Here is a 27,620-nt window from a genome sequence, read left to right as displayed (position 1 = left end):
CATGTCTATTTATTTCTTGATCTATTTGAATAGGTGCTGTCATACCTTGTTCTTGTTCTCTTAATCTTTTTTCTTTCCTAAAGCCTTGTTTAGCCCTAGTAGTGGGCGCGTTAGGATTGATGTTATTTGTTAATGTCAATCCTAATTGATGTAGGACATCTCGTCCCCATAAATTTACGGGAAGATGATCCAATACATAGGGCTGTATAGTTCCTTCACATCCTTCAGGATCCCTCCAATCTAATACCATAGCACTTCTATGGGGATTTGTTGCCACTCTTAGGCCTCGAAGCGTTTGAGTGGCTTATTGTAATGGCCAATGTTTTGGCCATTCTTGACGAGATATGATGCTGAGGTCAGCTCCTGTGTCCAGCAGCCCATTAAAGTCATGTCCTTGAATGTTTAATTTTAGCATTGGGCAAGAATCTAAATTTAAAGACAGCATAGCCCAATCTACACCTGTGGAGCCTAATCCCTTGGAACCTCTTTCTACATTACAACTGGAAAATTTATCATGCAGGCTGGGTATTATTAATAACTGTGCTATTCTATCTCCTGGTGAAATTACTGATATACCTCTGGGAGAACTAGCTATAATTTTTATTTCACCCTCATAATTGGGATCAATTACCCCAGGACTTATCATAAGTCCTTTTAGTGTAGAAGAACTGCGTCCCAATAATAAGCCTACTGTTCCCTGGGGAAGAGGTCCTTTTACTCCTGTGGGAATTATTTGAACTCCCAACTCTGGAGTTAGTACTGCTCTGGCAGAGGCGCAGATGTCCAACCCTGCGCTCCCTCTAGTTTGTCTGATGAGGGATTTAATGGATAATGCGTCCTGGGAACTACCTTGATGGTGCTGCTGGGTTCCTCCATTTCCCCATATATTTGTGGTTTTGGGCCCCGGGGCATTGGGCCCTCTAGTCCGTTTTTTGGCAATGGAGCCTGATACCTTTCTCCACGATATCGTGGGTAAACACTTGGTCCTTGTCCGTTTTTTGATAACGGAATACCCTCTATGGTGGTTTGAGAACGGCGTTCATTAGCCCAATGTTTCCTCTATGGCATCGTGGGCAAATACCCGGTATTCTATTCCTTTGATACCCAGCTTTGTTAAACCCTCCTCTTATGGGGCAACTCCTTTTAAAATGTCCTGTTTGATTACAATTATAGCATGTTTTTGGCCTGGCATCTAAAGCCTGTTGTACTGCTGCTAAGACTTGCCCTTGTTCATTAATGTCTCTACATAATTTAATATATGTGTTTAAATCTTCATGTCTCCATGGTCTAATGACCTCTCTGCAGCAACGATTTGCTTGGTCATAAGCCAGTTGTTTTATAAATGGCATTGCCTGTTCTGTATTACCAAATATTCTAGAGGCTGTCTGGATAAGTCTATCTACAAATTCAGTGTAAGGTTCATTAGTTCCTTGTATTACCTTAGATAATTGACCTTGTAAATCTCCATGCCCCTGTAAAGTTTTCCATGCCCTAACTGCATCTACAGCAATTTGTGCGTATATGCCAGGGTCATATTCAATTTGCTGTCTTTGGCCCTCATAAGGTCCCTTTCCCAATAGCATATCTATATTGCTTTGAGGGTAACCGGCTTCTGCATTTCGCCTAGCTGTCTCCATGCAAAATTCCTCATTGGCAACCTCCATAACAAATATTGTCCTCCATTTAGCACAGATCAACACGTTAGCCCAATCTGCTGGTGTCATGTCCAAGTTGGTAACAGATTCCACCATGCTTACCGTGAAGGGAGCTTGCGGCCCATAGGTTGTTACAGCCTCCTTTAATTGCTTTACTGTTTTGAAATCAATCTAAAGCACGGTGAATTCGTTGCCCTCCTGCCTGCTCAAGTACAGGGCATGCTAATCTTTGGGGTCCTGCCTCAGAATTCCATCCATCAACTACGGGAGTTGAGGGCCGCTCAGCGGTAGATGGAGCTGTTGGTTGAATTACGCCCTCTGGTGATAGAACGGAGTTAGTAGCAGCCTCCTGTTGTAATTCTCCACCTGATGGCTGTTTTTCCTCTAAGCTTTCTTTCTTTAAATTTTCCTCTGTCTGACTAGCTTGAGAGACCTTCTCTTTTGCTTGACCTAGCGTTTTTTCTACCATAGTTTGGACCTCTAACAATTTACTTAACAGTTTTTCGGTTTGTTTTTTACTAGATTCTAATCTACTATAAAGGTAACGTAACCCAGTAAGATAGGATAAAACAAAGCCGAAGCAGAATGAAACAAATACGGAGCAGAGAATGGTTATATCAATTTTCTCTTTCTCAGGGCCGAATAACTTCAAACCTTGAGCCAACCATTTTTCCCAGTTCGCCTGAGAAAATTCTAGGGCTAGGGAGCTTGAAATAAAAACAAAATAAATCAAAACAAGAACACATTGTTTTTTGAAATGGTCACCCATTCTGTCGCCTTCCCTCAGGGGCGAGCAATTTTACTCACCTCTAAGTTTCAGGTGTTCCCCACACGGGCCACCAATTGCCGCAGTCTTGGCTGGGCACAGAATCACGAGCCACTCAAGCAGGAACAAAACTTTATTTTTGAAAAAGCCGCCAATACTCCGTAGGTGCCGGCAAGCCAGAATCGTCCACCCACACGCGCGTCTACCGGAACCGCCCCCCCCCCACCTCCCCTGGAATTCCCTCCTACTATCCTTCCCCAACCAATGGGAACTCTCCAGGAGTCCCGTAACATGAGTCCCGTAGCAGGCCAAGGTGAACAGCAGGAGTCCAATTTCCATATGAATGTAAATCTTAACATAATCATATCATCTCAGTGGCTAGCTGGCGTCGCTTTACAACCAAAGGTGCCATGCATCATATTATTTGCTTGTGGCTCCTAGCATGCTTGCATATGATCTGGCCATTCTACTCCTAGGTATTTCTCCAAGATAAATAAAGGCATATGTTTACATAAAGGTTCATATAAAAATGTTCTCAGCAACTATTACTACTCAGCAATATGAAGGAATTGATTACTCTTATACACCACATCAAAGATGAATCTCAAATTATACTGAGGGAAAAAAGCCAGAGAAAGCAAATAATACATTTGTATGGTTCAATTTATTTAAAATTCTAGAAAATGAGTACTAGTACATAGTGATAGAAAGCAAATCAGTGGTTGCCTAGTGATGGAGCAGGGAAGGATATCATTTACAAAGGCACAAAAGGAAACTTTTGGGAGTGATGGATATATTTATTATCTTGATCATAGTGGTGGTTTCAAGAGTGTAAACATATTTCAAAACTCATCAGATGGAATATTGTAAAAGTATAGTTTATTGTAACTCAATATTGGTGTAAAAAATACAGAAAAACAATAAAATTAAAGTATTTCAATACTTATTTTGAAGATGAGTAAAACTATTGCATTTATGTTTTGATAAGTTAAACATGCAAGTTACAATTTATAGACTAAAAAATGGAAGAATTGAAGCCAATAGTGTAAATTCCAAATTACTTAACGGACAAAAATATTGGATGAATAAACAGTCACGATTAATCCAAAAACAATGTATACATGAGTTGAAATTATTCTGAATATTTAAGACTTAACCTTCAAAAATCTGACATTCCAATTCATTGAAAAATAATGGAGAAAATTCATCTGATTACTTAAATAGTGGCAGGGAAAAAAGTAGTTGATAAAAGGCAGCATCCACTTATGGTTAAAAACAAAAGCCATTTCTTAGTTAATTAGAAATAGAAAACTTTTTTAATCTGGTAAAGGCTATCTATGAAAAACTTATCAAAAATCACAATTAATGGTAAAATATTGATAGCTAGATTAAAATGCTGGTTCTCTCATTTTTACTGCAATTGTATTGGAGGTATTAACTGCTTCCTTTCAGTAAAGCAAAGAAAGGAAATAAAATGTATGAAATTGTCAATATCCACTTTTGTAAGCTCAATACCCAAAAACCATAGTTATGCCTATGTCACTCACCAATGAAAACTGACATTTTTAAATGATATACATTTATAGAAGTAGCAAAAAAATGTAAAATAACAAGAAATAAATCTAACAAAATATGTTGACTCAATGAGAAACATAAGGGAGCATTTAGAAAAATGGAAAGAATTGGGTTAGAAAACTTAAATTTAAAAAAAAATCATTTCTCTCTGATGTATAGACCTTGTCTATTTCCCATAAAATTGCAGAAGGTGTGTTTAAAATTTGATAATCCATGTAATATGCATAGTAAAACAGGGTCAAGAATAGCTAAGATGCCTTCTCCGAACTTCAGAAACAAGTTGCTAATTAATAAACAAAATGTGTGATTCTCATAAAGCAAGATAAACAGACCAAGGTGACAGACAAAGATTCCAGAAGCAGACATCAATGTGTATATGAACCTTTAATCAGTGGGCAAAAGATGAACTTTTCAATGAATGACACTGTAACATCAGTGTTTATAAGGAAAAATGAAATTTTGTCTCACTTTACACCAAAGACAAAATTGAAAAAAACCCAGAGTAGAATTTTAAAGTATCAAGATTTAGAGAGTGATGGAAGATAGTATTTTCATATGATGGAGCCCAGAGGATTTCTTCAATAAAACCACTGGAGTCTAAAAAATAAAGAAAAAATTATAAATTCTACATTGTTCAAATGGAGAACTTTTCATCAAAAAACTATATAAAAATAAAAATATAAGTCACAGAATTGACAATGTATGAGTATCCTAAAATTGAATAAAATAAATAACTCACAGAAGTTCATTTAAGAAATGGCTGATAACTTCCTAAATTTGGTGAAAGACATAAACCAATAGATTTGAGAAATTGAGAAAATTCAAAGTAGGAGAAATCTTAGAAAAACCAAACCTAGACACATCATAATTGAAAACTAAAGACCAAATATCTATCTATACATATATATCTTTAGAGCAGCCAGAGAGAAACAAGAAAAATTTAAATGAATTGTATTGTAATGAAATGCAGATTTAAATGATATTTCTTGTCTGAAACCATGGAGGCCAAATAAGAAGTGATAGAACATTTTTCAAATATTGAAAGAAAAGAACTATCAACTATGAATTATATATCAGCCATAATTATCCTTTAACAATAAAGGAGAAATAAAGACATTCTCAGATGGAGGAAGACTAAGAGACTCCGTTGCCAGTAAAATTGCTCTGATAGAATACTAAAGGAAGTTATTTACACAAAAAAAGAAATGTTGACAGAGAATGATTTGATCCAGAGTTTAGTGGGGAAGAAAAGCACATGAGTGGACAGAAGTGAGGGTAAATATCATAGACTCTCTTGGGTTTCTGAAATCAAATTTCATAGTTGATGCAAAAATTATAATACCAGCTAAGGTGTTATCTTCATTGTAGAGGAAATGCTTAAGGCAATTATATTTTAAAAGTAGAAGGGTAAAGAGACCTAATTGGAATAACATTTCTACACGTCACTGGATGTTAGGAGACTGTGATAAATTATATATATGTATTGTAAATACCTATTGTGGCACTAAGAAAAACTATACAAAACACAACACTCAGAAACAATAAACCATGATGAAATCTTTAAAAATATGTAAGTAACCCACAAAAGGTAAGACAAAAGGAAAGGCTTAGAAACAAAGAAAATACACAGAAAACAAATAATAAAATGGCAGACTGAGCCCTAATGTATCCACAATTACCATAAATGTGAATAGTCTAAGTATACCAATTAAAAGATAGATATTGATCAAGTGGATTAAAAACATGATCCAGTCAGGTACAGTGGCACATGCATGTAATCTCAGCTACTCTGGAGGCTGAAGTAGGAGGATCACAAGTTCAAGGCCAACTTAGGCTACTTAGTGGGATCCTATCTCAACATTTGAGAAGGACTGGGGATGCAGCTCAGAATAGAGCACTTGCCTTGCCTACATGAGACCTTTGGGTCAAATCTCCAGAACCATCCAAAAAAAAATTGTCCAGTAATATTTCATGTATAGAAAATGTACTTAAAAACAAATGACCTAGGTAAATTGAAAATAAACAATGGGAAAGACAGTTTTTAGACATTAATTTCAAAATAAAACACAGAACTGAGCCTGTCAATTTCAGATAAAGTGGACTAGAACAAATAGAATTATCATATACAAAGAGGAACATTGTATAATGATAAAAATATCAATGGCCCAAGAAGACATCAGGATCCTAAATGTGTATAGGTACACATAATAGTCTGAAAATACACAACTACTGATAGAGCTGAAAAAAAGAAAAAAACAAATCTACAATTTATCATTGGGAAATTTAAAATATCCTCTCAATAATGGATCAAACTACTAGACAACAAATCAGTGAAGTCATAGAACAACTGAAAACCGGAAAGCTCAGCAATGAATAGGATCTGATTGTCACAAGAAATATCCAGGCAATAACAGTAGAATGCGTATTTTCTCAAATACCTATGTACATTCACCACTGTACACTATGTCCTAAACCATATTCTGAGCCCATTTTAAACTTTTTAACTTTTAGCCAGATGCAGTGACACACACCTGCAATCCCAGCAACACAGGAGGCTGAGGCAGTAGGATTGCAGGTTCAAGGCCAGCCTCAACAATCTATCGGGATCCTGTCTCAAAATAAAAAGTAAAAAAACTGAGGATGTAGAACACCCAGTGTTCAATCCTCAGTACCACAAAAAGTAAATAAGTAAATTTTATATAATATGTTTCTAATTAAAATGAAATCTGTAACCGAAAGACAAGAAGGAAATCTCTAAACACTTGGACATGAAACAACACATTTCCCCAAAATCCATGGGTTAAGGGAAGTCTCAATGTAAAATTTTTAAAAAGAGAACTGAATGAAAATTAAGAAATATCAAATATGTAAGAGATCGCTAAAGCAGTGCTAAGAGAGAACCATACAGCACCAACTGTTTACAGTAGAGAAAAAAACAATCTAAGTTTTTACCTCAAGAAATTAGAAAGAGGAGAGCAAAACAAGCCCAAACAAGAAAGAAAGAAACGATCCAGACAATGAAAACTACAGAACCCTAAAAAGAGACATAGAAGAAGACCTCAGAAGATGGAAAAATATACCCTGTTCATGGATAGGCAGAACTAACAGCATCAAAATGGCGATATTACCAAAAGTTCTCTATAAGTTCAATGCTATCCCAATCAAAATCCCAACAGCATTTCTTGTAGAAATAGATAAAACAATCATGAAATTCATATGGAATAATAAAAGACCCAGAATAGCAAAAACAATGCTAAGCAGGAAGTGTGAATCAGGCGGTATAGCGATACCAGACTTCAAACTATACTACAGAGCAATAGTAACAAAAACAGCATGGTATTGGTACCAAAACAGGCGAGTGGACCAATGGTACAGAATAGAAGACACAGTAACCAATCCGCAAAACTACAACTATCTTATATTTGATAAAGGGGCTAAAAGCATGCAATGGAGGAAGGATAGCATCTTCAACAAATGGTGCTGGGAAAACTGGAAATCTATTTGCATCAAAATGAAACTGAATCCCTTTCTCTCGCCATGCACAAAAGTTAACTCAAAATGGATCAAGGAGCTCGATATTAAATCAGAGACACGGCGTCTGATAGAAGAAAAAGTCGGCTATGATCTACATACTGTGGGGTCAGGCTCCAAATTCCTCAATAGGACACCCATAGCGCAAGAGTTAACAACCACAATCAACAAATGGGACTTACTCAAACTAAAAAGTTTTCTCTCAACAAAAGAAACAATAAGAGAGATAAACAGGGAGCCTACATCCTGGGAACAAATCTTTACCCCACACACTTCAGACAGAGCCCTAATATCCAGAGTATACAAAGAACTCAAAAAATTAGATAATAAGATAACAAATAACCCAATCAACAAATGGGCCAAGGACCTGAACAGACACTTCTCAGAGGAGGACATACAATCAATCAACAAGTACATGAAAAAATGCTCAACATCACTAGCAGTCAGAGAAATGCAAATCAAAACCACCCTAAGATAACATCTCACTCCAGTAAGATTGGCAGCCATTAAGAAGTCCAACAACAACAAGTGCTGGCGAGGATGTGGGGAAATGGGTACACTTGTTCATTGTTGGTGGGACTGCAAAATGGTGCAGCCAATTTGGAAAGCAGTATGGAGATTTCTTGGAAAGCTGGGAATGGAACCACCATTTGACCCAGCTATTCCCCTTCTTGGTCTATTCCCTAAAGACCTAACAAGAGCATGCTACAGGGACACTGCTATATCGATGTTCATAGCAGCACAATTCACGATAGCAAGATTGTGGAACCAACCTAGAAGCCCTTCAATAGATGAATGGATTAAAAAAATGTGGCATTTATACACAATGGAGTATTACTCTGCATTAAGAAATGACAAAATCATAGAATTTGGAGGGAAATGGATGGCATTAGAGCAGATTATGCTAAGTGAAGCTAGCCAATCCTTAAAAAACAAATGTCAAATGTCTTCTTTGATATAAGGGGAGTAACCAAGGACAGGGTAGAGACGAAGAGCTGGAGAAGAAGATTAACATTAAACAGGGATGACAGGCGGGAGGGAAAGGGAGAGTTAAGGGAAATTGCATGGAATTGGAAGGTGAGCCTCAGGGTTATACACAATTACATATAAGAGGAAAGGAGGAGTAGGAGAAAAATTATATAAGTGGAAGAAACGATTTATAGTAGAGGGGATGGAGAGAGAAAAGGGGAGGGGAGGGGAGGGGAGGGGGGACAGTGGAGAATGGGATAGACAGCAGAATACATCAGTCACTAGAAAGGCAATTTGTAAATCAATGGAAATGTAACTGATGTGACACAGCAATCTGTATACGGGGTAAAAATGGGAGTTCATAACCCACTTGAATCAATCTGTGAAATATGGTATATTAAGAACTATGTAATGTTTTGAACAACCAACAATAAAATAATTAAAAAAAAGAAAAAAAAATGTAAAAAAAATAGTAGAAATCAATCAAATTGAAAATAGGAAAACAACAAGGAAAAAATAAATGAACAAAGAGCTGATTCTTTGAAAAAAAATCAATAAAATGGATGTACCTCTCTAGCAAGTCTAATAAATATGGGAAGAAATGAGCAAAAGATACAAACCTTCAGAGCCAATGATGAAAGGGATTACAATTCAGAAAGTGCAACCTTTAACAGGATGACCCGGGAAACTACAGACAACTTTATGCTCATAAATTTCATAACTTAGAAAAAATGGAGCAATTCCTTAAAAGCCACTAACTATCAAAATTCGGTCAAGATTAAATAGATAGTCTGAATTGTCCTACAACCATAAAGAAATTAAATTCATAATTTAGAAGCTTTTGAAAGGAAACTTAGGTCTGGACGAATTCACTAGAAATTTCTACCAAACATTTTAAAAGCTAGCATCAATTTTATACACTATATTCAGAAAATAAAAGGAGGGATTTCTTTCCAATACATCTTGTGAAGCCAGTATTACCATGATATCAAAACCAAAGATAGTAGCAAATATTAGTAAATCAAACCTGCTACTGTATGAAAAGAATCACACATTGTGATTCATCAATAAAATTCAGCACATCAGAGTTTTAAAGAAGGAGAATTGTATGATCCTGTCAATCTGTGCAGAAAAAAAAATTGTTTGGAAAAAATGTCCAACCCCCAGCTGTTTTAAAACATCAAAGTTTTTGACAAAGTTTTGTGCAAAGTGTACAGTATAAGTAGAGGTTATTGTTTTGGGCTATGACTGTCCAGTTGCTCCAGCATCATATTTTAAAAAGGTTAGCTTTCCTCCACTGAGCTGCTTTTACGCCTTTGTTGACAATCAGTTGAAGAGTGTTTGCTTTGACAGCACATATACAAAAATTGGGCAATAGAGAGAAGACTAGCCTGGTCTCTGCTCAAGGATGACATTCACATTCATGAGATGTTTCATTTTTTTTTCACATTTGAATTAGATGGGATATAATTTCTCATTTTTCTGAGTTTATTTTTTTGTGATACACAAAAAAATTTTGCCACAGAATTTGAAAAAATAAAGCATAAAATTATCATAAATATCTGTGAATGGGTATAAGGTATAAAAGCAGTTTGACATCAATATAAAATCATGACAAGTTATATAAAGACACTGATTGTTTTAGAAAACCAAAGTTAGTTCAGTTTAAAAAATAGTGGAAACTAAGTACTTTATACTGTTTCTTTATACTATTTTTAAGTACCTTTAAGTAACTTTATATAATCCCAAAGTAATGACAAAATAGACATAGAAGATAAAAAAAAAGGTAATAGGCAGGAATAAAAATTTCACCATATAAATTTATGAAACACAAATTAAGGAAGTTTAGTTAATAGTAGACAAAACTATAAGACAAAACTTGTAAAGCGACAGTAGTAAGTTCTTCCTCATCAGTAATTTAAGTATAAATAAACTATTATGTAACACTAATCAGAACACAAACATGACCAAGAAGATTAAACATAATAATAGGTTAACTATGTCAGATCTAAAAAAATGGAAGATTCTCTTTAGATCTATGGTCACAAGTAGACTAAAAAAAGGGATGAAAGATATATTACATTTAAAATTGTAAAAATGATAATAATTATATAAAATAATCACAAAGTAAAATATTATATAAAGATAAATATAACCAATCTCTAGAATATAATAGTAGTAAATACGGTGTTTCATATTTTTAAAAGAAGAAAGAAATTGTCATTTGCTGGTAAATGGATGGAACTGGAGAGCATCATGCCAGATAAGCCAGACTCAGAAAGTCAAGGGTTGGATGTTTTTTATCTTATATGGAAGCTAGAGAACAAATATAAACAAGGTGTCTCAATAAAAGAAGGGAGGCCAATAGAGTAGAAGTTGTAGGGGAGAGGTTCAGTCCATCCTTGGCTGACTAGTCCTAGCTCTAGGCCCAAGATGAGGCAGAACATCATGGCAGAAGGGTGTGGTGCAGGAAAATAGCTCTAGACATGACAACCAGGAAGCAGAGAGACCTCTGCTCACCAGAGACAAAATATAAACTGCAACCTATGTCCCCAGTGACCTGCTTTCTCCAGCCACAGTTACCACCCAGTTAATCCATATTAATCTACTGGTTAAGTTACACATCTCATAATCTAATAACTTCACCTGTGAACATTCTTGCATTGTCTCACACATGAGCTTTAGGGGAACACCTCATGTCAAAACCATAACAATGTGTAAAATACAAAATTACAAAGATTTAGAAAAATAGAGAAGAAAATCTTTGGAATGTAGAGCTCTGAGCCAAGAGTTCTTAGGCCTAATACCAAAAGCACAATCCATAAAAGGAAAGATTGATAAATTGGACCTTGTCTTAGCCTACTTAGGCTACTGTAACAAAATACTAGGCAGTAAGTATCTTCAACAACAAACATTTATTTCTCACAGTGCTGAGGCTCAGAAGTTTCAGACCAAAGTGCCATCACTGGTATCTGGTGAAGGCCCGTTTCATAAGTTAAAGGCAACTCCTCCTGGCTGCATGCTTACCTAACCTTTTTCTCGAGCATGCTTATGAAGGAAGAAAGAGACAGAGACACCTGTCCTCCTCTTAAACAGGCACTAATCCCATGATGAGGCTCCTACCTTCATGACCTAATCTAGACCATTTTAGTTCTAAAACTTCTTTTCCTAATCATTGCATTGGTATTGGTATTAAATCAACATACAAATTTTGAAGTGACCCAAACAGACGTCATCAAAATTACAAACTTTTGCAACATAAAAGCATATGTGAACCAGGTTCAGTGGCACACATTTGTAATCTCAGCAACTCAGAGGCTCAGGCAGGAGGAGCACAAGTCCCTGGCCAGCTGCATCCACTTAAAGAGACCCTGTCTAAAAATTAAAAAAAAAAAAAAAAAAAAAAAAAAAGGACTGTGGCTTACTAGTGAAGTGCCCATAGGTTCAATCCCCACAAAAGGAAAAAAAAAAAAAAAAACACATGTGAAACAAATGAAAAGATAAGCTGCAGACTTGGAAGAGAAAATTTTTGTAGACATATTCTAACAAAGGGCTAATATCACATTATGAAAAACCTCCAAAAACTCAACAGGGAAAAATAAAATCAAAACAAACCATTCCAATTAAAAACTTGGCAAAGACACAAACAGATATTTTAATGGAGAGACACATGAAAGATGTTCAACCATATTAACAATGAGGGAAATGCAAATCAATAAGATATTACTACACACCTATGAAATTGTTGAGTTGAAAGAGAAAAAATAGTGGTAATAATGTTGGCAAGGATACAGAGAAAGTAGATAACTAGGGAACCATTTGGCAATTATTAAAAACTAAGCATGCGACTACAGTACAATCCAGAAGTTGTTCCTTGGATCCAGTCTGTTCTCAGATACATGCTTTGTAGATATTTTCTTCCCAGCTGTGCTTTTTCTGATAATTTTCTTAACAATGTGTTTTGATGACAGAATGTTTTTGTTTTAAAGTCTAATTTACCTGTTATTCTCTTTGATGAATATTCCTTTATAAATATTTAGAAACTTTGTCTAACCTAAGGTCAAGAAGACATTCCTTTATGATTTTTAAGCTATTATGATTTTAGTCTTTTGTTTAACAATATGGTTCATATTAATTTTTGTGTATGGTATAAGATGAGGGTCAAATTTCTATTTTTTCCCCAAGAAAAGTTATCCATTTGTTCCAACATTATTTGTTGAAAAGCTTTTTCTTCCATTGTATTGATGGCTTTGGCATCTTTGTTAAAAATTAAACAGTGTATTTTTAAGTTCTCTATTCAATTCTAATGATTTTCAATCTGTATGCTAGTACCACAGAGTTTTATAATGAGTATTGAAGTCAGGGGCAGTAGCTCCTCCAACTTTGTTCTTTTTCAAAATCATCTTAAAAATTCTAGATCCTCTGTATTCTTATGTAGATTTTAGAAATAGCTTGTCTGTTTTTACCAAAAAAGAATTGGCATGATTATGATTATAATAAATCTATAGTTCTGGCTGCCATTGTGGTTCAGTGGTAGACCACTTACCTTGCAAGTGTGAGGCACTGGATTCAGTCCTTAGCACCACAAAAAAATAAAATAAAGATATTGTGTTCACTTATAACTAAAAATAATTTTAAAATAAATACATAGATATGTAGTTCAATTTGAAGGGATTGACATATATATTATAGACTGAGTCATTCAATCCATAAGCATGATATATATAAATATAAAATTATATATTATATGTAAATATATAAATTATATATATATATATATATATATATATATATATTCATTTAGTTCTCTTTTAATTTTTTATATTCATTTAGTTCTCTTTTAATTTTTGTTAGCCATGGACTGTAATTTTCAGGGTAGAGGGCTTGCATATCTTTTGTTAAATTCCTAAGTATTTTATATTTTTGATGCTGTTGTAATTGAAATTGTTTTTATAATTTATTTCTAATTGTTTGGTTCTTGGATATACAAAAATACAATTGTTTTTATTTTAACTTTGTATCCTACAGGCTTACTGGATTAATTTATTAGTTATCATAATAATTTCATAGGTTCTTTGTGAGTTTCTATATAAGTAATCAGATCTTCTGTAAACAGTTGACAATTTTACTTATTCATTCTGATCTTTATGCTTTATTTCTTTTTAGTGTCTTGTTACAATAACTACGACTTCCAATATAATGTTGAATAGCAATGGTGAAAATGAGTGTTTTGTCTTATTCTCAATCTTAGGGGAGTATAATTTATCAGTTCATCATCAAGTATGATTTAGCTATAAATTTTTCATGGAAAGCATTTGCCAAGTTTTATGAGACCCCTAATTTTTTTTTTTTAAAGAGAGAGTGAGAGGGGAGAGAGAGAGAGAGAGAATTTTTTTTTTAATATTTATTTTTTAGTTCTTGGCGGACACAACATCTTTGTTTGTATGTGGTGCTGAGGATCGAACCCGGGCCGCACGCATGCGAGGTGAGCGCGCTACCGCTTGAGCCACATCCCCAGCCCCAGAGACCCCTAATTTTTTGAGTTTTTATCATAAGTGTTTCTTAAGCTATGGAAATTATTGCTTTTTTTTCTTTTATTCCATAATACGAAAAAATACTGTGGTTTTTATATGTTAAATCATTTTCGTATTCCTAAGCAAAATTCTGCTTTGTTATCATCTCTTATACTTTTTATATAGTGCTAGATTCAATTTGCAAATAGTTTTTTGAAGATTTTGGAGAAAGTTATTTTTAAACCATCATGGAATTTAACTGTATTAGGCTTGAGTTCAAACCCACTGAGACCATATAATACAGTTCTTCATAGGCATTAGTAACTAACCTCCCAGATTGAAAGTTGTTATATCTTTTCGTTGTGTTCTGCTCAATGTTCAAGATGAGAAAGATTTTTGGATATCCATTATAGTTGTTAATCAGATACCAATGAAATTAATCGTTAAATGTATTTCTCATCTTTTAGTTCTATCATTTAATTTCAAATAAGGTTAGTCATAATTCAAATAATTATTCATAAATCCATGCTATGAAAAAAATCTTTAAATTATTGAAGCATTGATTGGTAGTACTTTTCTGATACAATGCTTTTGTGCCTGGAAATTAACATTAATTAATTTTAAAGTAAAATTTTATTATTTTATGAAGATTCACTATTAAATTCTTAATTTTTCAGAATATTAAAATAAGGCCTTGGATTTATAGCTATTATGATAATGTATCAAATTGTCACCTCATAAATAATTAATATGTGTCCCTATAATCTGTTATTCTTAAAGCAATAAATAAATGCTAACAACTTTAAATATATATAATTCACTTATTTTTAGGTGCTTTTTATTCCAGATACATATGTGTTTTTCTTCTAATTCACATTCAATAATATAGCTCATATTTCTATAATAGTTTCTACAGTGAAATAGTTTTAAGTGCTACTCTTTTATTGCTTAAGATTTTAAAAAATTCTCCTTTGTAATTTTCACAAATGATAAAAAATAATATGGTCTTTCATTTCACAGATTAATAAACAGAAAGAAGACATGGAGCTTAGAAAAAAGTACGATAGTGTAAGTGTCAGGGTTTGTATTTAATCAATCAATCTCTCTCTCCATCTGTTCTGTGCCTCCCTTCTCTTGGCATCTGGGTTAGAGAATCTATACATACTGTACTGAGGCTTTCCACTGTTTGATGTTGGGGTTTAAAAAGAAAAATGCTTGAAAGTAGAGCAAGAGGTATGAATAGGTAACAAGGAACTGACTGTTGAGCACAGGTGGAGGAGAGAGAAAGTGAGCCCAGGAGCAAACCAGCCAGGTCAAGGTGTTGTCTGTAGGCTGCTCCTCTGGCTCCACACCCTGCCCTTCCTTCCTTCCTCCTATTCCCCTTACTCCAGCCCACCCTGATACAATCTCAAGCTATCACCTCATCCCACTCCACAGGGACCCTGCCTTCCCAGGTGTTTCCAAAGCACATCAGTCTGTTGGCATGTGTGTCTTGGAATGCTAGGATTCATGGGGGTGGGGGGTGGGGCGGGGTAGAGACTTGCACCCAGCCTGCAAATTGAGCCAGGCCAGGGCAGACTTTGGGACTGAAAACTTCAACTCAGAGTTTCCCACTCAGGGGAGGGAAGAGAGCGTAGATCTGAGGAATGACATGAGAATGACTAAGTTGGTTCTTTTTGTGTGTCAGAACCTGAAAACAGTCTGGGGAAGAGAAGGCTCTTTGTCCCCGTGGCCCTCCCATTCTGGGACTTTATCCAGGAGTACGACACCTTTGAGGCCACACTCTGCTGCCGCTCGTAGTACATCACCTGTTAGGACTAAAAAAGTGAAGCTTTCAAAGAAAACTATAAAGGAAGAGCCTCCTCAAGAGGTAAGAACTGCTTACATAGCCCCGCCCCCTCGCCACCTTTCATGACATCTAGGTGTGCACCTGTCCTGTGGGCTCTAATACAACTGCTGCCTCACATCCCAGGGCTCAGTATCAACCAGGATGACCATCTCAACACACCTGAATCTCACCTAGATCTGGCTGTTACCCAGCATGCCCTTTTTAGTCTTTCCCAAGAGGATGTCAGTGTTCCTAGGAAGTGAGGGAGAAAAAGCTGCTTGTTGATTGGGTGGAGAGAAGGGGAAGTTTTAAGCTTTTTTGCACAGGAGCAAAGGGTCATCATCTCTCTTGACAGGTTGCTCGTTTCTTTTTCCACTGGGGAGTTGTGTTCTGCAGCAGGGATTTTGAGCTTGTGTGGTGAAAAGGTCATTGGGACCAGATGAGCTGGCTCTGCCTGCGCATGTCCATTCTTGAAAAGCCAGCTTCAAAGGTCCTTGAGTAAATTCTGGAGGTTCTTCTGAAAAACAACTTAAGCACTTAGTTATTTAAGAAATTTTTTTGTCGGGATGTGTCCAGGACTTAGCTGGCTTCAAGGGGCTCCAGTCTCAAGCTTTGGACTTGTTGAGCCTGTGGCCAGGCAGCATATCATCTCAGAAGGCTAAGTTGGTGGCCATGAAATCGGTTATGTGGCAGGGGTCTGTGGTCAGAGGCTCTAGAAGGGCCTGGAAGGACTGCACAGTGGAGTCAGCAATTGGGGCAAAGCAGCTGAGCCTCCCATCTCAAAATCCCAGCAGCAGGGGGCAGCCATAGCAGAAAGCGCCCAAGTCTCCACAACAGGAGCCCTAGAATTCCAGCTCAGAAGCTCCAGTGTCCTCAATTTACAGATAGATCCTGAGCATCTGAAGTCAGAGGCATGAGGGGTGGAGATACCCCCTGTGTTCCCCCCACTAAAAATGCACCAAAAAAGAAAAGACAAAGATGACTTAGGATCTCTGTCTGAGGAGGTGTCATTTCGATAGGCTTTTCTCTAGTGCCACACTCTTTTCTTCTGACTGTAATGATTGTTATCTGGATTTTTCCAGAGCTTAACAGTACATTTTGTCTGCTGGAGAGACTCTGAAGTTAATGTGTAACAATAAGTAAAAATTGGACTGGGGGAGGGGAAGGTGGCCTAAGCTGTTATTTTCATCTTTATATTAATTGACTCGATTGTAAAGTGAAATATATTTTTCTAGGTCTTCACTACTATTAATCCTATCGTTATATAATATGCATACATTATACATTATTATTGTTAACAATAATATTGATACTATTTCTGTTCTTATAAGCTCTCCTATATATGTGGCTAATTCTTCAATGTACATTAACACTATACATACATACTCCAGTTATAATTTTTCTGCTTCTAATTCTGTAGAGGTAGCTGGGCCTCTTAAAAATTATCTTTAAAGGGTTTTACAATATTTACTATGTGTAAATGACCAAATGGAGAGCTTGCTGCAGGAACTTTTTACATCAGTCATTTAACTTATCTCATTAATCATACTTATTTTTTGAAATCTGTGTCATTCGGTGGGAACAGGGCACATGGTGCACACAGCGGAGCACTCAGTGATAAACTGAGTGTTTAGCCAGTCTGAAAAACATGATATGAACATTACCATCTGATTTCTATGTATGCAAGATTTCACAACATAAAATTTGTGTTTGTACAGTGCCCTTGGGTAACGTTTATTTTTTGATATCTGTAAAACGTTTCAAATACTGAGGTTTCACGTATCAAGGTTAAATTTGATTCCCAGGTTTTCCTCCCCCTCCTAACCCTACCCTAAGTAATTAGTTAATTAAGGTTGCACCCAGTAAATGCTTCCCTGGAAGACTTCTGAGCTTCCATGAGTTAACCTGGTCTATATGGATGGAACATATGGTGTGTGCTTAGATCTGCAGAAAGCATCAGGGCCCTTCTGTGTGGGAAATGGGACAAGGGACAAAGTCAATTGTGTTCCCATTCTTAGAGTTCTCAAAATAAAGCAATTTGTCCAGACAAAAGACTTGAATAAAAGCTCTAGAATATTGTTTTTAACATTCAAGAAATGTTCAGTAAAATATTTTTTGCAATCATTTTGTGATTCTGACCATGGTCAGCCTTCAAGCTAGAAATTTTTTAGAAAATTATTAATTATAGGAGATAGAATTATTATTGTAGACTAGGCAGGTAAAGGAAAACTATTGCCTTCTGAAATTTACAATTCCTCTCCATGCCACACTTTTGTTTGGTTAAATTGCACATGAAATTTAAAATAAACTGTAATAGAAAAGAAAATAATAGAAACTGTTCATTGTTTGATTATTTCATTCTTTTGGCCTGGCCTGATAAATCAAGCTGTTAATGGTTTTTCAGAGCAATGTGAGAAAGGCAGCCCTTTGCTCATTCTTGATCTGGCAACTTTGAGCAATTCAGTAATACAGAGAGAGAGAGAGAGAGAGAGAGAGAGAGAATGATCTGCACACATGCGTGGTCCTCAGAGGTTGTCAAAGGTGCCTACTGTATTTTGGTGGACTGTGTTGACACAAAAATTTCACTTATCATACTGGATTTTTGTTTCATTAGCATAAATAACTTGAAAATGTGGAGATAATTGAAATAACACACCGCAATTACTTGTTTTATTTTAAAATCAAAATTTTCATTTGCCACATTTAAAGTGAATTCATCTTTAGAGTCTGATCTCAGAGGCCAAAATTGAAAACCTGAGCAATATCCTATTTAAGATTCTACTGAAAGGTAACTCTTATATTCTACATTGTTTTATTCTGGGATAAATGTATGTGTGTGTGTGTGTGTATATATATATATACATATATATATATATACACACACAAACACACATTTATATAAGTATATAAATGAACTAAAGTAATTAAAATAATGATGAATTAAATATATACTTTCTAAATATATTTGGAGCTGAAAATATCTTGGTGAAAATAATATTTAATATTTGTTGCACAAATGAAAAAATATTATTTGTTAAACATCACTTGAGGGATTTTGTGCTTTTTCTCTTCTTTGTTTTGCTGAAAAACAATCATAACATTTTATTTGTGAAGTTCATATTATTTTAGCATAATTTAAATTAAGGACTAAAGATCTTGCTCTGTAAGTCAGGAATAGATAAATCTGAGATTTGGATAATTTCCCGTTTTTCCCCACGTACTCTCAGCAGTGGGCAGATGCTAGGTTCTGACTGCATGTGACATTGACTGGGTGGTAACATAAGCATCATGCTGGACACACAGGGACCCATTTTACCTCTTGTGACATGGTGCTGCTTTGTTCCACTTATCTGGGGTTCAGCTGTGGGTTTCGCTCCAGTTCCCACTGGGAGCTGAGGCTAGCCCTGAACACTAGGTCATTTGCCTAGTCTTGGGTCTTTCTCCCCAGAAGACTGAGCATTTGACATGCTGTCACTCATCCTGATTGCCATTATTGCACATGCCAATGCTGCTGCTTGGTGCTGTGTGCTGTGAACTCTTTCGGTATCAATGTTTGCCAGAGCCAGGCCAAAGATGGCTGTACCCTTCTGACGCTGGCATTGGACTATTGACCAGTCATTTTGAATCCAGTTCTACCAACTTGTCAGTTTCTCCAATCCTGGTGTCTTCAGCCCTAGATTCTTCAGGTCCCACCTTTCCAACCTGGAAACTCATCAATAGACGTTAAAATACAACCCATATTTTTTCTTTAGGAGTTGATGATGGTTGTTAAACTTTTCTTCATTTAATACCCTGTTTGTTTTCTTTTCCTTTAATGCAATCTCTGTCAAGGCAACTGAACTTGAGCTGGGCGCTGTGGCGCACACCTGTATTCCCAGCAGCTTGGGAGGCTAATGCAGGAGGAAAGTTCAAAGACAGCCTCAGCAATTTAGTGAGGCCCTGTCTCAAAATAAAAAAATAAAAAATGGGCTGGGGATGTAGTTCAGTGGTTAAGCGCATCAGAGTTGGATTCCTGGTATCAAAACCAAACCAAAACAAAACAGAAAACTGAACTTATTAAGGTTATTTGTTTTGCTTTACTTACTTATCACATATTACTTCCAATTTGTATATCTGAACAACCTCAGATAATTATTAATATCTCACTGAACTTATTTAATTCTAGGTAAATACAAAGAGTTACATTTTATTAGCCTGTGCAGCTTAATTAAGGAATAAAGGCACACACTTATTTAAGCTTCAAAACTCTTTAAAATAGCTTGAGGATCTACTTCACCAATCTCAGTGTGGGAATAATTTCTCTATTGAATGTATACACACACACACACACACACACACACTTCAGTCACCAGATTAACTGAAGTCCATGATTCTCATCACATTAGTTGCAAATAATTCCTTTTTTCTCTTCCTGAACTGGAATGGAAAATGAATTTAAAGATGTAGAATAGAAAAAAAGAATCATATATACCCAATGCCATGAATGTTATGGACTCCACTTGACTCAGTGATTGCATATATACAGTATGCATTTAAATTCGTGTTACCAGACCTGGACATGAGCTTAAACAACCTCAAGTATAAATTTGAGAATATGCAAGTGGATTCCAATCAAAATATATAACATTTCTATCTGGTTCACATTAAGTAAATCATAACCATACTTTCAAGATGATCTTAAAAAAAGATCTTAAAAAAAGATTAGAAAGACATCAGTATAAGGATTGAGATTTTTATATAACCATTGGAAGAGTTAGGAGAACAGAATCTTAAAAAACAACAGAAAATATTTTAGACTGAAGTACTTCTCAACAGCTGGTTGAGAAGTAGTCAATAAAAAGCTGATGCACGAGGCTGGGGTTGTGCCTCAGTGGTAGAGTCAGTAGTAGAACGCTCGCCTTATATGCATGAGGCTCTGGGTTCGATCCTCAGCACCACATAAATGTAAAATAAAGATATTATGTCTACCTAAAACTAAAAATTAAATTTAAAAAAGCTGTTGCATGTATAACTAATTAGAACAATTTTTTTCACATTTCTTTTCTTTTAAAGCAAAGGACAAAGACCCAGTTTACCAGCTTTTTTAAACCTAAGGCTTAACATTACATATTTAAACAATTGTCAAAACTTTACTAAGTTGCCAGAATTCATGCACAACTAGAAAACATCCTTAAATTTATATTAAACTGGAAATGTATTACCATTAATGCATTAATATCTTTCATTACTAAATACTTGGGGAAGAAATATTTCTATAGGTGACTCATCCTGGCAATGTTAGCTCCCATGTAAGTTGGCTTACATGTCAAACACAATGGAAAGCAGATCCACGCTGATGTTAGGATACAATCTTGTAGTAGCACTACTCAAAGTCAAGGCTCACCTTGGATCACATTTAATAAAAAAACAAAGTGCATACAGGGCTTACAACAATTTTAAAGACAAAAAAAATATATGGTCCTATTGTGTGGTCCCAATAATCAATTCAAAAGTCTACGACACATAGGGGTTCCAACGAGCTGTTTATAAATACTCTAGATTAGGTACAATTATATTAAAAGTTAAATTCATCTGAAATCTTAAAAAAAATGTTCCTGTTAGTCCTCAAATGGTGCTTTTTTAATAGTTTAACATTTCTGTTAAATGAGTGCGTTGAATTACTTGTTATCCTGGAGTAGCAGCTGCCCCTTACCATTTATCATTAAGGACTTTAACTGGCCTTCTTCTTCAACTTGTACTCTTTCTTCATCATTCTTGACAATTCTTTTTATAGTGATTTTTCTCCCAATTACTATGTTGGTAGAAGTTGATATAGATTTGAAGTTACCCAACCCACTGCCGCCATATGATGTAGAAGAGAATGAAGTAAGGCCACCGTGATCTAGTGACCCAAGTGAAGAAAATCCACCTCCAAATGATGGAAATCCACTGAAAGCAGTGAAACACAAGCCCATGCCTTGGTTTCTGCTTCCTCAGGGACCCCTTTCGTTCCCCCAGAAAATCTTCAAATGGGTTTTCAAAGAAGTGGCACAAAAATAGGTCCCTTTCACCAAAAAATTTCCTGAAGACCTCACTGGGTTCCAGATGTGAAGCCAAACTCAAATGGACTGTCACAATGACTTCCACCCCCACCTCCACCATTTAAGCCTTCTTTGCCATACTTATCATAGATGCCCCCTTTTTTGGCATCTGATAACACCTTCTATGTCTCAGCTACTTGTTGGAATTTTCTCTCTACTTCTTCTTTATTCTCAGGATTTTTTTTTAGCTGGATGCCACTTTAGTGCCAGTTTCCGATATTCCTTTTTCATCTCCTTGGGTGAGGTATGTCTCTGCAGCCTAGAACTTCATAGAAATCCGCCTTGTTTTAACAGATTGTTGGAACAAGTCCGAGGATACAGCAGACAGGACAAGGTGGGCAGCCAGATCCTCACGGTGCCGCGAGGTTGTGCTGGTGGCATATGCAGTGGCTCCTCACCTAGAACAAATTTTTTTAAATTTTTTAAAATAAAAAAATCTACTTCAATTTGTTAGGAACCTCTAGAACTCTCCCACTAAATATCTTAGTCTTCAGCAATAAAGAGTCTTTTTTAAGAGCTCTCCAAAATGCTACTATAAAACTCATATCTGTCCATGCATCTTGCTCCAAATGCCTTTGGATAATCTTTTCTAATGTTTCCATCAAAGGTACAGTTTTATCCTTCAAAAACATTTAAAGTCTGTAATATAGATATTTTTTGAGGTAACAAATTGATAGAATTTGTCTTGGCAAGATTGGTATTTGATGCCAATTAGACCATTTCTGAAGGTTTAATTTCTTTCTGTAGGTCTAAGTTTCTGTCTGGTATCATGTTCTCTTTTGGTCTGATGGCAATGAATTCTTGGTTGTTGCTTGTGTCTGAAAAATAACCTTTATTTCACCTCCATTTTTGAAACCTATGTTTATGAGCATAGAAGTTTTGGTTGGGAGTTTTGTTTTCTTATAATAGTTTGATGACATGACTACATTGTCTTTTGGCCTACATAGTCTCTGACAAAGAAGCCTGCTGTAAATTTAGTTTCTGTGTCTATAATGTATCTTTTATTTTGGAATAACTTCAAGAGTTTATCTTTGCTTTCTCTTTATCCTGATTCAGTTTCTTGAATTTGTAGCTTGCTGTCTTTCATTAACTTCTGACTATAATCTTTAATTACACCTTTGCCTTCAAATACAATCATGTATCACTTAATCATGGGAATATGTTTTGAGAAATGCATTGTTAGATGATTTTGTTGCTGTGCAAACATTATGAAGTATGCTTACACAAACTTAGATGATATAGGCTACTCTACACCTAGTTCATACGGTATATACTATGATACGTGCAGCACCCCCACCATGAACCAAAGTATCAGTGAAACCCATGACACATGACTGTGTCTAAGTTAGATTATTTGATATTTTTACAGAACTCTTTTATGATCTGCTCATTCACTTTGAATTACTTGTTTTTCTCTATTTCAGTTTGTGAAATTTTTAAAAACTCTATCTTCAAATTCAGGAATTGTTTTCCTCAGCTGTATAGAGCCTATGATAAGCCCATCAAAATTCTTCATTGTTGTCTTTTTTATTTCTAGTTTTCATTTTACTCTTTTTAACATTTCCTGCCTCTCTGATAAAATTCAGGTTACATGGGTGTGAGGTCAGCTCTCTGATGAGTTCAGCTGTCATTTGGACTTTTCTTACTGTTTGTGTTGAAGTGCCATTTTTTGCTTTCTAAGTAGAAGCCAGACACCTGAAATTTTTACATATAAAACATATGAACAGGGGCTGGAGATGTGGCTCAGCGGTAGCGCGCTCGCCAGGCATGCGTGCGGCCCGGGTTCGATCCTCAGCGCCACATACAAACAAAGATGTTGTGTCCGCCGATAACTAAAAAATAAAATATTAAAATTCTCTCCCTCTCTCTCTCTCTCTCCCTCTCCCTCTCCCTCTCCCTCTCTTTAAAAAAAAACATATGAACATATCCATATTCACTGTACAAAATTGGCTCAAAAAAAGAAATATCAAAAGAAGAAAACAAAAAAGAAATCCTGCCTCCCAAAGATAGCCATTATAAGCCTCTTGTGGCCTTTCTTTTATACAAGTATTGTGACTTTGCACATTCAACACAATCTGGGGAACATTGTTCTATGCCACTTAATATCTATAATCAATTATGTCCAATATTTCAATCACAGAATTAGCACTATTTGCTTAGCCAATCCCTGTCAATTTACAAGTGCCCTGCTGAGACACAATTTCTGTTCCTTTGCTATATTATACAATGGCTTCATTATCTTTAATAGAGACATTTCACCGTGGAAGTATACTTATTATAGTTTTTAGATTGGATAATTTAATAGAAGATGTGTATGCTACTGCTATGTATCTGATTATCGTTAGTGAAAAGAACGTTCAGGAGGCTCTGGGATTGGATGAGGAGAAAAGCCCACTTGGACTTTTGTAGTCTACTGGATCTTCAAGAAGACACATTTGAGATTTGCACAAAGCCCAGACAAGCATGGATCCTACATGGCTTCACATTTTGATCATTCTACCAAAATGATTCAGAGCTCCTTGGCAGGTCTGCAGTAGAATCCATGGAGCACATCGAATGAGGAAAGTCTTGTCCTGTTTTTGAAAGATTTCCCTAGCTTAGTGATTTTGTTGGAAAACTCAAAAGTCATAACTTTTTTTCTGACTTTCAGCCTCTGTGAGAAGTGTTTAATGGCACACAGCCTCATCTCTTATCCTCAATGTTCCTAATTCTCAAGTCTCTTCTGCCCAAATTTTAAGAATGCAAGGCTGGGTCTCCTCTTTCCCTGTGTTTCTAACTCTTCCTTCTTAACTCATCAACCTCCAAGCATGGGGACATTATTGGTGTTCAAAAGTAGCTAGCTGTTCATTGGAAGGCTAAAAAAGAAGTTAATATAAAAATCAAAATTAGTGACTCTTTTGGGAGGGAAAATCATCTTTTTTATGATAAATCAGGAAGATTGTTTTGATAGTAATATATTTAATACTTTAAAGGGAAAGAAACAAAGAAGCAAAATTACTTTTCACTTAGTCCAGAAAGAATGGCCAAGTTATGTCTAAATGGATTCTACTGTCTGTTAGAATCCATTTAGACATAATAGATCAATTAAAAAGAAACAATTAAAAAAAAATAATGACCACAATTTCAGAAGAGGGATGGTCATATAAAATAAGAGAAATAGAAGAATAGAATGACTCTTGATAAGAAAAAAAGAGAACAGAGACGTGAGAATATGGTAAGGAATATGGTATCTCTTATGGTAGTTAATAAACATAATTGTGCTTCTTCTGTTATTACAAACCCAGACTATTGACTCCTAATTTTAGATTATTAATTTTTTTAAAAAAGTATCCGAAGTGTTAACAAATGTAAGAAGCACAGACTCCATTATTAATGAATCTTATGAGCTTTTAGTTATAAATCTATGTAGATTCAAAATACAATGAGAAATACTTATCAGTTATTCATAATCACAAATTTGATATTGCCTTTATGATTATTTAATTTACATTTTGCTACTTTCATATTAACATTGCTATTCATATCCACCTCCATCTATTGTTCAGCAGTCCAGTGTTTGCACCTGTCAATGAGGGACCACATAAAGACCAGCATGTGTAGTCCAGAGAAAGTGGAATGTCAGCAGCTGACAAAACAAAATGACAGTTTCATATGGACAGAACCAGGATTTAATACAACGCGCTGTAGCAAAGGGGAAAGTTCAACTCAAACCACAGAGTAAACACTCTCCTCGACCTTCAGTGCTTTTTTCTTTTTTCCTGTATCTTTTCAAAGAAAAGAGATGCTATCTTCATCATTGTAATTGTATTATCTTTTGGAGAGACCGAATAACTGTTTGCTTTACAGAAGACAGGCTTTGAGCAGTCTTATCTGTAATTATTACATAGTTGATCATTACATGGGAGTCAGAAAAAAAAGGAAGCTTTAAAATTCAAACTAATTTTTTAAATTTTAAATTTTTAAATTTTAAACCCAAAGTGAATGGCATAAGATAAAATTGCCTTTCTACATGAAAACAGTTTATGTTTGCCAATTTGTCTTCCTAATTTTCTAGGAATTAATGCTTTAAATTCATGGTAAGTTTTTTCTTTTAGCATACTAGTAAATGCCCCCCCCCAAAGGTTGGGGCTGGCTCCTACCCCAATTATTTCCATAGAAAACTGTTAACCAAATGGCAATGAACTTGGTCTGTCCCGATTATTTCCATAGGAAACTGTTAACCAAACGGCAATGAACTTGCTCTGTGTTCCTTGTGCCCTAGGCAGACAGGCAGTTCAAGTGAGCTGTGTACTTTGAGAAAAAATAAGGCAGAAGGATCCCAAAGAGTGCCTGCCTCATGTCTTATTGAGGACCTCACCTTTCTCAGGGCTAAGACCGCCAATGATAACAAAGGCTTTGTGTCACATTGGGGGTAAATTGGTTGTGGAGTGCCTAAGGCACTTGGGAAAATAGAGTCACTATGCTGATGGTGTTGAGAGAGATAGTGTGTTCTAGGAAGTTTGAGATACTCTGTATACAAATAAGGCAATATTTATTTGGGTAGTTCTAGGACCATCAAAGTCATCTCCAGAATTGTGGGTACTGGCAGAGTAGGAGTTAGAGTAAGAGAAGTAGGGTTTAGAGCAATGCTCAGGGTCCAGGTTTAGGATTACACCAGTCCAAAGGAGTCTCCTATCAGCCTGGGATAAATCAAAACTATAGGTCTGCCATGACTGGGGACATATTTCCATTCCTGACTTTCTACTTTTCTCTATCTATAAATTTTATGAACTGCCTTATCCAGGGTGCTTCAACAAATAAATTGATGATTTCCAAATTATATCTCTGGGATTATCTCCTCTCCAAAATTCTAGGCCCTTATCACAGTTGCCTATATGTCTTCCTCTGAATGGGTCACAGGTACCTGAAACTCAGTGTTTGAATCTAAATTTACCAATTCTTTTCCATTAAAAAAAAAGCACTCAAAGTTGGCCCTCTTCCTATTGTTTTCCTTATTATAATGAATGATATCATTCTCCATCTAATTTTACCCAAATGAGAAATTCCAGATATCTCTCTTCAGGCAAAAACCAAAAATAAACAAAAACACTTATAAATTCTACCTCTTTTATTTCTCTCAAATCTTTCTCCTCTTCTTCCATCCTGTTTTGTTCCCTGTTGTAACTACAGTGCTTAGAATAATTTCTGTACATTGTAGACATTCAGTAAATAATTTGTAAATGGAATAACAAAGAGAAGAGAAAAAGCACTTGAGACTGTAGGAAGCAGATAATTAAGGAAATAGACAGGAATTTAAGAGGATTTTTAACAAAAATATTTTTGGAAGACATTCAAGAGAATCTTTCATCCATAAAGCAAGGACAGACAGCTGTGAAAAAGGAATAGTCTGAGCAAAAGAATAGTTTCTTGGAAATAACAAAATTTTTTTAAAGAAAAGACAACAAAACAAGCAAAGTAATAAAATTGACATAGCTTAAAGCCTAGTTAATAATCTGGAAAATAAAGTAAGGAATGTTTCTACATAAGGCAAAATAGCAGACAAAAATTATAAGAAACACTTAAAGAATAGAGACAAGAGGTCTAATACCTCAAATAGATTTTCTAAAAGCAAAATAAATACAATAGGATCAAGGCAATAATAGAAAGAATAAAAGAACATTTCCATGAGTCCAGGAGAAAAATAATCCAAACATTAATATCCAG

The 27,620-nt window shown here is 35.6% G+C and overlaps 1 protein-coding gene and 1 pseudogene across 2 annotated transcripts in view; one reads left to right on the top strand and one right to left on the bottom strand.

Annotated features, from left to right (window-relative positions):
* Positions 1-27,620, top strand: part of LOC308651262 (uncharacterized protein C10orf67, mitochondrial) — a gene marked incomplete at its 5' end in the record, with an annotated part of 122,852 nt that overhangs the window by 58,232 nt on the left and 37,000 nt on the right. The window contains 2 exons of the mRNA XM_081298192.1: positions 15,030-15,077; positions 15,697-15,879. Coding sequence (XP_081154318.1) covers positions 15,030-15,077; positions 15,697-15,879 — 231 coding nt within the window. The remainder of the gene's footprint in view (positions 1-15,029; positions 15,078-15,696; positions 15,880-27,620) is intronic.
* LOC308652274 (dnaJ homolog subfamily B member 6-like) lies at positions 21,495-22,764 on the bottom strand (annotated as a pseudogene). Its single transcript has 2 exons — positions 22,759-22,764; positions 21,495-22,198 (listed from the first exon to the last, which is right to left on the bottom strand). The product of its transcript is annotated as a dnaJ homolog subfamily B member 6-like (transcript).

This window comes from Spermophilus citellus (genome assembly GCF_964194105.1).
Source record: "Spermophilus citellus genome assembly, chromosome: 6".
NCBI classification, from domain to species: Eukaryota; Metazoa; Chordata; class Mammalia; order Rodentia; family Sciuridae; genus Spermophilus; species Spermophilus citellus.
The sequence above is the reverse complement of the archived record's forward strand: the minus strand, read 5'-3'. Positions and strand labels throughout refer to the sequence as shown.